Source organism: Acomys minous (genome assembly GCF_964271855.1).
Source record: "Acomys minous genome assembly, chromosome: 1".
In the NCBI taxonomy this organism is placed as follows: Eukaryota; Metazoa; Chordata; class Mammalia; order Rodentia; family Muridae; genus Acomys; species Acomys minous.
This window is the reverse complement of record NC_140483.1, coordinates 89,595,294-89,609,145: the sequence shown is the minus strand read 5'-3', so window position 1 is coordinate 89,609,145 and position 13,852 is coordinate 89,595,294. Positions and strand designations below refer to the sequence as shown.

Here is a 13,852-nt window from a genome sequence, read left to right as displayed (position 1 = left end):
TTAACCACTGAGCCATCTCTCTAGCTCCCTTGGTGGCTTTTTGAAGGAAGAAAGGCTCCATGGTTTGGGTTTCATTTATTAAACATTTTTCCATCTTTCATCTTCTTTTAGGTTGAATAGCTTGCCTTTCCTCTTTTTATTTTGAGCACAAGTTGTCACCACTCTAGTTGAAAACCTCTGTCTTCCAGCTGTCTCTGGCTTTGGCCAGAGTTCCCGCTCGTTTGCACGCCTTCTTCCTTTTCCCTGGACAGCTCTCGGTCAGCTGTTCTTACCATCAGCGATTTCTAACCACTACCACCACATTCATTGTTCCCAATGGAGTAATAGAGCTTTCTGCTGAAGGTTTTTTTTTTTTTCTTTAAGATTTATTTATTTATTTATTATGTATACAGTGCTCTGCCTGCATGTACACCTGCACACCAGAAGAGGGCATTAGATGATATTATAGACGTTTGTGAGCCACCATGTGAGTGCTGGGATTTGAACTCAGGACCTCTGGAAAAGTAGCCAGTACTTTTAACCTCTGAGCCATCTCTGCAGCCCACTCTGTAGAAGGTTTTGCACAGCCCCTGCTCTTCATTGTAATGGGGTTTGTCACTTTGCATCAGACGATATAGGTCCCTCCTGTCTCCAGAGCTATTTTCTCACCTGAGAAGCAGTTGATGCCAAGTGGGGAGACGGTCAATTGCTGCATTAGGTTTTTATTTCTCACTGAGATAAAGGTTCCAAGGACCAATGAATATTGGTCACTTAAAAAACAATATTTATTCAAATATAGCAAGTTCTGAGATACCATGCAATCAGTTTACCAACCGCTTCCTAAACCTAAGTGACCACAGAATCCCTCTGTAAGCAGTTTGTGCTCTGCCCGTGCCCTGTTAAGGTAAGCAAGGGACACTCGTTGCCTCCTGTTTCAGTGATGGCAACAGAAATTTCTGTTTAAATGTCTTTCTTAAGCAAACAGTGGTGTTTTCGACGTCTCAGTGCCGACTTTTCTCCTCCAGATAGTGAGAACTCTATGCCTTTTCCTGACTCCAGCAGAGAGGAAATGCTCCAGACTCTGTGAGGCAGAGCCATCTTTTAAGTATGAGTCGGGACTGTTCGTACAAGGCCTGCTAAAGGTACGCTCGCCGTTCCGTGAGCAAAGCTGAAGGGACAAGTAAAAATGAATTTTAAAAATAATTACTGAGGAGCTTTGTAAAGTATGTTGTTGGCATTTAATGTATTATGTTTTTGGGTTTGGAGGGGTTTTTTGTTTGTTTGTTTTTTGTTTTTCTGAGACAGGGCTTCTCTGTATAGAGTGGGCTGTCCTAAACTCACTTTGTAGACCAGGCTGGCCTCGAACTCACAGAGATCCTCCTGCCTCTGTGTCCCGAGTGCTGGGATTACAGGAGTGAGGCACCTCACGGCCACGGGTCATGTTTCTAATTGTCTGGGGTCTGCTTTCTTGTAATAGTTCTGACCATGGAGCCTATGTCTTAATATTTGTATTTCACTTGCTTCCCTCTAGCTGCGTGTCTAGGTACAGTGTGTTTTGTTTTTGATTTTTTTGGTGTTTTTTTTTTTTAATACATGCTTGAATTGGACTGAGCTTCTGAAATGGTAATGTTTCTGTTGCTTACTGAGTAGATTTGAATATGTATCATACTTCTTCGTTTTAAGAAATTAAAATGTTTTTAAAGCTTATGCAAAATGTCTATTTCTAGTACTTACATTTTTAATTCTTATATTAAAAATTATAGAAAATTTATTTCTAAGAAGCAAAACAGATAAATACAAATTATCAATTTTTTTCAATAATTAAGTAGAAGCAAAATTTTTTCCAGCAAGCTCTGGGTTTGATTGAGAGACCCTACTTCAAAATAAAATAAAGGCTAATCTCTCTGTCCTCCCTCTGTCCCCTTCTGCATTCCTTTCTCTCTCTCTCTCTCTCTCCCTCTGTTTCTTTCTCCTCTCCCTCCCTCTTATCCCTTACTGTATTGGTCATGGGTACCCCCTTTTTCTCCCTCCCTGCCCCCCTCTCTGTCTGTCATGGGCTCCTAGGCCCCTTCCCCCTTTTCCACAATAAACTTCCTTTATACCAGGAAAAAAAAATAAAGTGGAAAAGCAATCAAACAAAATTACTGACATGAGGCTTAGTCTTCCACATGCATGCATAAAAACATACATGTATACCTATATACACATGTATACTCAACACATGTGAACACTCATATACATATATATACACACACATACAGCCATAAATAAATAGCCTTCATGATCTCTCATAGTTATTCTTAAGTATGTAAGCATAACAAAACAAAAGCAATACTGTTGTAGGTACCCTAGATAAACATATCCAAGGAACATTCCTACACCTGTGAAGCAAAGGCTACCTATAGTCAACAGACCCACAGTCAACATTATACCAAATTAGGGAACCACAGAAATCACTTTATTGAAGATCAGGGACCAGATACTTCTATATTCGTGGCTTTTATTCAGGCCTAGTGTCTTCAGTCTTTGCCAAAGCAGAAAAACAGACTATGGGCTGAGGCTGTACCTTAGTGGTAGAATGCTTACTTAGCGTGCCTGATGCCCTAGACTCCTCCAAAATAATGCTCAAAATGACAAATTCAGTCGGGGTGCAGGATGCACAACCCAGATAAAGTCAGGTTTTTTGTATGCCAGTAATAAAACTGCTGAGAACAAGAAATGAAGGACGCAATCCCATTCCTAGTGGCTACAACTAAACAATCCCAGAGATGACTTTAACTGTGAAGCTAATGATGTCTGCTACAGAAATTAAAAGGCCCTGATGAAAGAAATAAAAATGAACAGAGGAAGGAAAGGCATCCAGTATTCCTGCATTGAAGACTGCTGCTAAAACACCTGTCAGATCCATAGCCTTCTGCAAAGTCAGTGCGGCCCTTCTCAGGATGCAAAGATTTCTTCACAGAACTAGAAAAAAATACCCTGAGTTTACTACCATTTGGACCTGCTGTGTCCCCAAAGGCTCACAAGTTATGTTGAACATTTCATCTTAGCTTGTGCTACTGTTAAAATGTAGTAGAAATGTTACAAATTGTAGCCTAGTTATGAGACATTAAATGGCTAGTAATATGCCCATGAAGGGCGCAGTCTGAGGTGTAGAAGGCCTGCACCCTCACCCCTGTCCTTCCAGGCTCCACCCTGTGCTGCCATGGCGTGCTGCCTCTCCACAAGCCCAAAATAAGGTGGTACATGCCCATAGACTGAAACAGTGAGTCAGAGGAGATATTTCCTAGTTAAAGATGATTTTCTCAGGTCCTTGGTCATATTAGTTATAATCTGACTAGTATAGACCCTGAGTAGGCAAGGCAGTCTTACACACAAAGAACAAAGCTGGCACATGCAAATGCCTGACTTCACGACAGAACTAATGAGACAGAATCAGAGACCCAGATTTGAATCCTCAGAGTTGTGGAGACTGAGTTCTCATGGTTACATCAGAGTGTACACCAAAGAAAAGGGGGGCTCTTGCATAGTGCTTCTGGGATACCATAGAAAAGAGGGGCTCTTGCATGGTGCTTCTGAGACACCAGAGAAGAGGGGGCTCTTGCATAGTGCTTCTGGGAACTGGACATCCGTGAAGAAAAGCAAAAGCGGCTCCTTCTTACCAGACACAAATCAAGCTAGGTCAGACTTTAAACCTGACATCCTTTACACAAGTGATAGGAGAAAGCGTAAGAGATGCTTGGGCACATTGATCTAGGGGAAAATTTTTTTTTCTTTAGTATGACCCAAAAATCATAAATAACGAAACCAAAACTTGACAGATTACATCAAACTGAAAAGCTTTTACACAACTAAGAAAGCAACCAACAGAGTGAAGTGCTAGCCTATGGGACGAGATAAACTAATTGTGAACAGTTCATCAGACAGGTTAATGTCAGTATCTCAACACAGAAAATGAGCAAGTAGACTAACGGGTGGACATCTCCAAAGAAGATATTAAAATAACTGATAAATATATGAAGCAGTGCCCAGCATTGCTAGGTATAAGGTAAATCCAAACCACAGTGAGATATTACCCCAGTTAGATGGATACTATCAGAAAAAAAAAATAACAAATACTTTCAAGGATATGGGGAAAGGATACTTGTCACATCACTGGGGAGTTTAAATTATTAATTTGCCATTTTAGAGGACAGTATGGCAATGTAAATAAAAACCGGAAGTGGGAGAATACTCACCTGGAACACACAAGGTTCAGCACTTTAATCAATGAATAAACAGTTAGACATATGATCCAGCTCTCTCACCATTGGACAGGTCCTAAAGAAATAAAGTACACAGATGAAACTCCTGCATTCCATCTTTATTGCAGCCACTGTTCACCATAGCTAGCCCATCCACAAACAAATGGATGAAAAACAAATGGCACATAGGCTCAATGGGATATCACAAAAGGGAAAGTCTGTAGTTTGCTGCAACATGGCTGACAGTAGAGGACATTGTGTTAAGTGAAATAAGCCAGACAGAGAAAGATAAATGCTATATGTTAACATTTATATGTAAAGGCTAAGACGTTTATCCTCATACAAGTAGAGGGTAAAATAGAGATTACCAGAACTTAGAAAGTGTGCTGGGGCGAGGCTAGGGAGAGGCTTAGGGCTGCAGTTGCACACAGTGATGACTTACAATGTTCTATAGCATTGTAGAATAATTGTGACAGACTATTGTGTTTTTCTTAGAGTGGGGTGGGTAAGCCAGAGGTTGATATAGGGTGTCTGACTCTAACTCTACCATGTTTCTCTTAGGCAGGGTCTCTCACTAAACCTGGGCTGACTTTGACTAGATCTGCCTGCCCACGTCATCCCTCCAACACTGGCTTATAGGCACAGGCTGCTGTAGGCGACTTTTATGTGGTGCTGGAAATCCTAACACATGGGGGGAGGGGCTCATGTTTGTATCCCAGTTAGTACTTTGCCTGGTGAGCCATTACCCCAGCTCTAGTTTTATTTTTCAAAACAGCTGCTAAGGGGATTTGGAATGTTCCTAACAAAAGAAAATGATAACTATATGAGGTGATAGGCATGACACCCTGAATCACACTTTCTTTGCATGTACTGAAATGTCACACTGTACCCCGCAAATACGATGTTAACTGGACATGTGTATGTGTACTAATCAGGAATCTCTAGAGTAATAAAATTTATAGAATATATATGCATATATATAAAGGGGATGTATCAGAATGACTCTCAGCCTCAGTCCAGTTACTCCAACAATGGCTGGCGGTGAGCAGTTTCTCAGTCCACAAGGCTGGATGTCTCAGTTGGTCTGCAGTACACACTGGAATCCTGAAGAAGCAGGCTCCAGTGTCAGTGAAGGACTGGTCTTGCTAGCAGGGCAAGGCCAATCCGCCAGAGAACAAAAGCTTCCTCTCCCCATGCCCTTATATAGAGTTGCAGCAGAAGGCATGTCCAGAGTAGGTCTGGATTCAGTATATTTTTTAATGGTACGTCTTTTCCAAGCTCAAATAATGTGGACTAAAGGAAGGTCTTCCTAACTCAAGGATGCAGATTAGAAAAGGATCTTCTTCTTTTTTTTTTTTTAAGAATTATTTATTATGTATACAGTGTTCTGCCCACATGTGTGCCTGCACAGCAGAAGAGGGCACCAGACCTCATTATAGATGGTTGTGAGCCACCATGTGGTTGCTGGGACTTGAACTCAGGACCTTTGGAAGAGCAGCCAGTGCTCTTAACCTCTGAGCCATCTCTCAAGCCCAGAAGTGGATCTTCTGTTTCAGATTAAGCAAACATGTCTCACAGATGTGCCTTCCAGATGTTGTCAAGTTGACAACCAAAGCTAGCCATCACAAGTCCACGCCTGCCAGCTTGACACACCGTCACATCACCTACATCATGCCGTGCTTAACTCCCAGATGAACACAAGGACCAGGGCATCATAACACCTAAGCATGACATCTGCAAACTCACTGTAAATTTCCAGTAGGTGGCAAGGTCCCTTTGAGGGACATTGTTTAAATATCTCAAACTTAAATATGATAACCATTGCTATTCTCTTAATTGATGCTATATCACATAATAAAGAAATTGAAGAAAGAAAACAAAATAGGGGCTGGAGAGATGGCTCAGTGGTTAAGAGCACTGACTGATCTTCCAGAGGTCCTGAGTTCAATTCCCAGCAACCACATGGTGGCTCACAGCCATCTATTATGTCATCTAATGCACACTGTGTACATAATAAATCTTTTTTAAAAAGAAAACAGAAATATCTATACAGATGCAATTCTAACAAAATGTGACAGAAATTCTCATGTCATTTATAATCCTCTTTTCTGCATCTGGTCACACGACCTTAGCAATGTAGTATTTATAACTACCTTCCTCTGCTAAACCATCTTGGATTTCCTCCTCCTGGCCAAGAACTTCATCAGGTCTTGGCTCTTTTCCTGGAGGAGTGACCCATACCTTCATTCTTGACAGGCCCCTGTCCTTTGTCATCCTGCCTGGATTGGGGTGCTGTAGTTTCCCAATGGTTGAAATCACAGGACATGGTAGCACCCACAGATGCCCTTGAAGGAGCACTCCTGACATAATCTTTCTTACCTCCATTGTGGAGAGACTGTCCCCTTGGTGACATGGACCAGTACCCCTCCTAACACTGTTACTCCTTCCTTAGCCTGTTGGCTTAAGGGCATCAGAAGCCCAAAGTTGCCAGAGGAAAATCTAGGCTTCCAGTTCAAGGGAGTGTTTGTTGTGGCTCCCAGCAGGAGCGCTCCTCACACTTGAACTAAAACTCCTGGGCCAGCCGAATTTAGCATCTCAGGAACTGGATGCATAGAATTTGCTAGTGGGTCACTAGGGGGTGATAGTGAGTGATGATTCAAAGTATATACGTCCTTCTGGGGACCCTGGCCAGCCCTTCAGGCTGATGCCACTATCCTGGTGCCATGGTCAGGTGACCATGTTGTCTGGTCAGGTGACCATGTTGTCATGGTCAGGGTCACTATTGCTGTGAGGAAACACCATGACCAGAGCAAGTTGCGGACTAAGGGGTTTACTCAGCTTCTGCTCCCACATGCCAGCTCATCATCAAAGGAAGTCAGGAGAGGAACTCACACAGGGCAGGAACCTGGAGGCGGGAACTGATGCCGAGGCCACGGAGGGGCGCTGCTCACTGGCTTGCTCTCCACAGCTTGCTCAGGACCACCAGCCCAGGGGTGGCCCCACCCACCATAGGCTGGGCCCTCCCTCATGACTCACTAATTAAGAAAATGCCTTACAGGCTTGCCTACAGAAAAAAGACAAAACAATTGAGAAAAAAAGGCAATCATAATTTTACAGGTAGGCAAATAATCACCATTAATGCTTACCACAGATCTTTGTAGTCTTTTTCTGCTGTGTATATTTTCTTCAGTGCCCATACCCTACGGTTGGATTACACCTGGCATGTTCTGACCCACTTTTATAGCAGTAAACGTTATCTTTCTTTCACTGTAAACACAACCTATAGTGACTGGATTTTCATATAGCAATTAGAATGTTATTTCTGAACAAGTCCTATACCAGATATACAGGGCTGTGCATCTCGTATATTATCACATTATATTAAAGATTGCTTTTCTCATTTGGCATGTGGCCAGTAAGTTTCCTCTTCATTTTGACAGGATGCAACTGGAAGCTTTGTACTGCCTTTCCGGCAAGTTATGTATGCCCCGTACCCCACCACGCACATTGACGTGGATGTCAATACTGTCAAGCAGATGCCGCCCTGTCACGAACATATTTATAACCAACGCAGATACATGAGATCAGAGCTGACAGCCTTCTGGAGGGCAACGTCAGAAGAGGACATGGCCCAGGACACCATCATCTACACGGACGAAAGCTTCACTCCTGACTTGTACGTGACCTTAGGCCTTAGGTGTCATTGTCAAACAACATAAGATTTTTGTCATTTATGAGTGAAAATGACACAAGTTGTATTTAAAAGGAAAGAAATATGACAAGCATAATAATGCTTAGAGAAGAATTTAATCAGCCACTTTTTCTTTATTTTTTAACTTTTAAATTCTCCTTACTATCATTTATAGACGGAGTCTCACTGGGCAGCCCTAGGTGGCCTGGAACTCACTATATAATATAGATCAGGCTAGTCCCAAACTCACAGATATCCACCTGCCTCTGCCTACCAAGCACTAAAATTAAAGGCCACCATCCCTAACCTAAATCTTAATTTCTTAAGATATTATCTCCTCAGCTGGGCAATGGTGGAGCACACCTTTAATCCCAGCACTCAGGCAGGCAGAGGCCAGCCTCATCTACAGAGTGAGCTCCAGGACAGCCAAGGCTACAGAAAGAAACCCTGTCTTGAAAAACAAAAACAAACAAACAGAAGATATTATTTCCTCTATTTCAGGTTAAGATTTCCTCTTAAAATAAATACTTAGCAAATATAGGCTGGAGTAGTTACTTAATGAAGTACCCGGTTCATAATTATTAGTCAGAAAGTGCCGCCCTACTACTCAGAATTTCATGTGTAATCTTCGTTGAACATTCTTGTATGTTAAACTGAAGTAATCCTGTCTTTTGTGTGTTTGTGTGTATGTGAATATAAAACACAGAAAAAAAGAACAGTTGATTTTTCCTGTGCATTTTATATTTCGCCATTTATTTCTTACCAGAAATGTGATCAGCAAAGAAAAAGGCAATAATTAAGTGTAGATTGATTAGGAGAAAAATTGTGGTCTTTAATTATAAAACTTCAAGAAATCATTAAAATGGTGTTGTAAAGTCTGAGAAGAATCGTGATACAGTGTTACTGTTCTCCTGAATCAGTTAAGGCCCTTGAACTAATGCTGGTCCTCAGAATACACTGGAGTATGTGACCTGTGGTCATGTGGCTTGAAGGGTCCAGCATATTGCCGCAGAGTGAGAACTCACTCAGCTCTCCTGAGCGCTTGCCATTGCTTAACCGGCGGAGAGGAATTGGTCAGATTGAAATTTTATGTCACTAGTTCACATACTGGCAATTTTGGAAAACATGTAGACGTTTCCTCACGGAGTCTGCATGCTAGCATCTTCCTCATCACCAATGTACTTCAGTCCTGTCCACTTAGTTGATTGCTTAGCGTATCTTCTCAGGAAATGTAGTACACTTGAGTGGATTTGAACCCTATTAGTGTTTTTGTTTTTGATTATGTTTGCTGATTTGAGCTATTCTGGCATGACAAAATGATGTTCATGATTTTTAGAATTTTATTTCTAGTTCTAAGTAAATGTCTTGAATATAAATTGTCAAAAATATTTTCAACCACAAGTCTGTATCTTAGCTTCTGTTATTGTGGACTCATGATAAAATCAGCATATTTTAAATAATACTCACTTTTTAAGTCTGAGAGGTCTAAAGTTTCAAAATCAGAGATTCACACCCGTTGGGCAATTGCTGTACCACTGAGTGACATCTCTAGCTAAGTTTTTTTTTTTTTTGTTATTGTTTGTTTTCAAGACAGGGTTTCTCTGTGCAGCCCTGCCTTTTGTAGACCAGGCTGGCCTTTGAACTCACTCTGCCTCCAGAGTGCTGGGATTAAAGATGTGCACCACCACGCCCAGACCCAGCTAAGTTATTTTTAATTTTAACCTTTTTAACATAAAAGCAGTCACTGATGATACATTACAGAGTGAGTTGTCCTAGGAGATCATCTTGCCTTAGCAGCTTTTTTGCAATCCAGATTCTCATTCAGTAAAACAGAAATTGGAAATGGACTTACCAAGTTGACCTGACTGTAAAATCATTTAATATTTGCACTGTTTCCTTCTTAGGAATATTTTCCAAGATGTCTTACACAGAGATACTCTAGTGAAAGCCTTCCTGGATCAGGTAAATATAACACCAGCCGCTGCCAGAGAAAATGACGAAGCATGATTTCTTTTAAAACATGCCCTACAGTGCCTATAGAATACATACAAAGCACCAACAAATTAAAGTGTTTATGGGCCTTTGTAAAGTCTGTATGTGAATTTTTCTTTGAATTATCAATGGCAAGCAGCCTGTAGAGTAGCATTTAAACCACCACTCCTCCTCCTAGTAGGTGCTTCAGGTGCTACCCTATACCTGAGGATGTTTTGTTGCTGTTGTTGAAGAAGAGGGGTGAGCTTTGATTTGCCCTAATTGAATTGAAAATGTTCTTAAGCCTTGGGTTTAAGTTGTAGCATCTTTATAAAACTTCTGCTGCGTTACACATTTGGAGAAGGTGATGGACTGAGTGGGACTTGTTTTTCTGCGGAACCGGAGCTTTGTCATTATGCCACCCTGGGAGTCAGGCCCGGAGCTCTGTGACAGGGAGCTCCTCCTGTTAACTGTGTGAGCTGTGACAGTGCAGACGCAGAGGGCAGTCCAGAGTTCTGTAATCCCATGCTTCTGAAGCCAAAATAAAATTCACCTCATCTTCTCCTCCACACAACCTGAAACGAGTCACTTTCTCACAATTAAATGATTTCTCACAATTAAAAATGGACAGACGCTGGGTGTGGTGGTGCACTCAGGGAGGCAGAGGCAGGTGGATTGCTGTGAGTTCAAGGCCAGGTTGGTCTATAAAAGTGAGTCCAGGACAGCCAGGACTGTTACACAGAGGAACCCTGTCTCGAAAAACCAGAAGGAGGAGGAAGGAGGAGGAGGAGGAGGAGGGACGACATATTTTGGTGTAGAATGTAAAAATCTAAGTGTTCTCTTAATGGTGAAATAAGAACTCTCAAAGTGCCGGGCGTGGTGGCACACACCTTTAATGCCAGCACTCGGGATGCAGTGGCAGGCGGATCGCTGTGAGTTCGAGGCCAGCCTGGACTACAAAAGCAAGTCTAGGGCAGCCAAGGCTACACAGAGAAACCCTGTCTCGAAAAACCAAAAAAAAAAAAAAAAAAAAAAAAAGAACTCTCAAAGCTGTCAGAGTGTTTCCAGTCTCTTGCCAGGACCGCAGTCCTGCCCTTGGGAAAATGGAAGAAATGGCTGTGGTGGGCGATATGTCAGATCCTGTCGGCCTTGTCCTGAAAGCTGCTAATGTAAGAATACATCGAAACTGTTGTCTCGTGTTCTGCAGGTCTTCCATCTGAAGCCCGGCCTGTCTCTCAGGAGCACTTTCCTTGCACAGTTTCTACTCGTGCTTCACAGAAAAGCCTTGACACTAATCAAGTACATAGAGGACGACACGTGAGTCCGGCCCCTCCTAGGAAACCTCATGCAGTCAGAGTCCCTGGTCCCTCCAAGCAGTGTCCGAGTTGTAATGCTTGGTTTGTTCTGTTTCATTTCTAGGCAGAAGGGGAAAAAGCCCTTCAAGTCTCTTCGGAACCTGAAGATAGACCTTGATTTAACAGCAGAGGGCGATCTTAACATAATAATGGCTCTAGCTGAGAAAATTAAGCCAGGCCTACACTCTTTCATCTTTGGGAGACCTTTCTACACTAGTGTACAAGAACGTGATGTCCTCATGACTTTTTAAGCCTGTGGTGTACCGTGTATATCTCCTGACAGTCAGACTTGCTGTTACCGTAGCGCAGTGGAAGCATCCTTCCTCCAGGCTCCTGCCCTCGGAGGTAGTTACACTACACCTGTCACTTGAGGTCCGCACAGCGATGTCGGGCACAGCACTGCAGTGAATGTTTCTCTTCCTAGAATAGATGTGCTGTCTTAGGGCCTTATGTTTACAGTTCTTCTAAGTACTATTGTTGTCTTTTAAAGATATGGATGATGGGATATAGACTTGACCATAACTGCTGTTATTTTTTTCAAACCTACGATTCATGGTTTACATGTACCACAGTGAAAGCCTAGTTAGTCTTACAGATAAAGTGTGAGTTGACTCCCTGACCCGCAGTGTTCCGAGGTGTGTAGGATGGCAGACTTCTGCACAAACTGAAAACAAGAGCATCTCTGTTTTCAGTTCCACAGAGAGGAACTTAGCCTGACTACAGATTAGCTTTTAAAAGAAGGCGTTTGTGTTAGGTGAAGTTGCTTGTTAGATCTTCCTTTATAGATTTAGTTTTTCAGATGCAGTCTATGTAGACCGGCCAGGCAGTCACGTGTGGTCACTGAATATTGTGAGCTGTGGTGTGCTTCTTGTTGGTTTATTGTAGGTCTGTCAAAGAAAGTGGCATTTGTTTTTTTGTTATTGTTGCCAACTTTTAAGGTTAATTTTCATTATTTTTGAGCCAAACTAAAACGTGCACCTCCTGTGCCTTTCCCAGTCTTGGAAAATGTCATTTCTTGGCAAAGGGTCAGATTTCAGTGCTCTGTCGTTTCTATCTGACTGACCTTTCTCATGGTCTGCGTGCACCTGGCTTGGAAGTCCTTGTAAAATACGTCCGACAATACATGTGCTGATAGGACCTCTTTCAAGATCAGGAAAGCATCTTGTCTCTTTCCTTACTTTTCTGCCTGTATTCGCTGGTGTTTTCCACACCGCCTGCATCACCACAAGAACAGCGGGAGAAATCTGACCCCAGTGCTATTTTTCTAGGTGCTATTACGGCAAACTCTGTGGTTTGTTTTTTTCTGTGACGTTTGGCCCTCTTGCTGTCTGTGAGTACTGATTAGGAGAGTCTGTGGTAGGAGCACACACACAGCTAAGCGTTTTTATTGAAAACTTGGACTTAGCATAAAAGGGAGAATATATTTATTTTTTACAAAAGGGATAAAAATGGAGCGCTTTCCTCGCCCACCAAATTTAGCAAGAAAAGGTTCTGAAAGGTCACAGTGGCTTTGCCATTGCAAATTAGAAAAGCATAGACATCTTAATTTTTAAACACACGCTGACCAGGATGGCTTATGAACTCCAGGTCAGTGAGTCGTGGTAAGATGTGTAGATTCCACCTTCCAGTGCCCACTGTGCTTTACTCGGTAGAGTCATGTTTAAGTGCTAATTGTTTTCTTTCGCTGGTTTACTGTGTTGTTATAGAGAATGTAAGTTGTACAGTGAAATAAGTTATTGAAGCATGTGTAAACACTGTTATATATCTTTTCTCCTAGTTGGGGAATTTTGAATAAAATACCTTTGAAATTCTATCTGTTTTAGTTCCTCATTCAGGGAAGATACTGCTGTGAACGGGGCGTGATTAGCTTCCTGTTCCTATTCGCGTTGAATCTGAACCATTGTTTTACTCTTCTCTTTTCAAAGAAGATATTTAAAGGTTATGATTGATGCTTGAATCTTATATTTAAAAATAATAATAAAACTACCAAGTGTGATAGTGCAGGCTTGTAATCCCATGACTGGGGAGGTGGGGGCAGGAAGATGAGGAGTTCAGGACCAGTCTGAGCTCATTAATATTTCACATACAAAATAATTCTTAAATTCTCTTTTGAAAAAATTCCCTACTGAGGCCAGAGGGAGTTCAGTTGGTAAAGATGACTGCTGCCAAATGTGACAACGTGAGTTAAGTTACAGACCTACATGACGAGGGGAAGTGACTCTTGCAGCTTGTCTCGACCTCTACCCACGTGCGCAAACACACACATTGTTAAAGTGCCTATTACAGCAATATTAATGTAATCTAAACTGATTTAGTCTTTTCCAAGCCATTGGTACAGATATCCGACTTAAAAACAAAGGCCGAATAAAGCACTTTCAGGTGCTTTAATCTGGAAAGCAAGAAATGAAATTGACATTTTTCAGTCCATTGACACTGACAGAGAAAAACTCTGTGTAGAGCAGTTGCGCTGGGAGATTTGCTGCTGCAGAGGGCTGGGGGTGCAGCTCAGGGGCAGAGCGCCCACAAAGTACCCTGGCCTCGACTCCTAGCACTGCAGGAAAGCATAGGATCCTCAAATCAGGAAACAAGACCATACAAAAACACTGCAAGTT

The 13,852-nt window shown here is 42.1% G+C and overlaps 1 protein-coding gene across 2 annotated transcripts in view; it reads left to right on the top strand.

Moving 5' to 3' along the window:
* C9orf72 (C9orf72-SMCR8 complex subunit) overlaps positions 1-13,053 on the top strand; it is a 30,376-nt gene extending 17,323 nt beyond the window's left edge. For both annotated transcript variants that reach the window (XM_084774012.1, XM_084774013.1), the window contains exons 7-11: positions 1,005-1,121; positions 7,664-7,899; positions 9,819-9,876; positions 11,093-11,202; positions 11,305-13,053. In XM_084774012.1, coding sequence (XP_084630138.1) covers positions 1,005-1,121; positions 7,664-7,899; positions 9,819-9,876; positions 11,093-11,202; positions 11,305-11,491 — 708 coding nt within the window. In that variant the 3' untranslated portion in view covers positions 11,492-13,053. The remainder of the gene's footprint in view (positions 1-1,004; positions 1,122-7,663; positions 7,900-9,818; positions 9,877-11,092; positions 11,203-11,304) is intronic.
* The last annotated feature ends 799 nt before the right edge of the window (positions 13,054-13,852 follow it).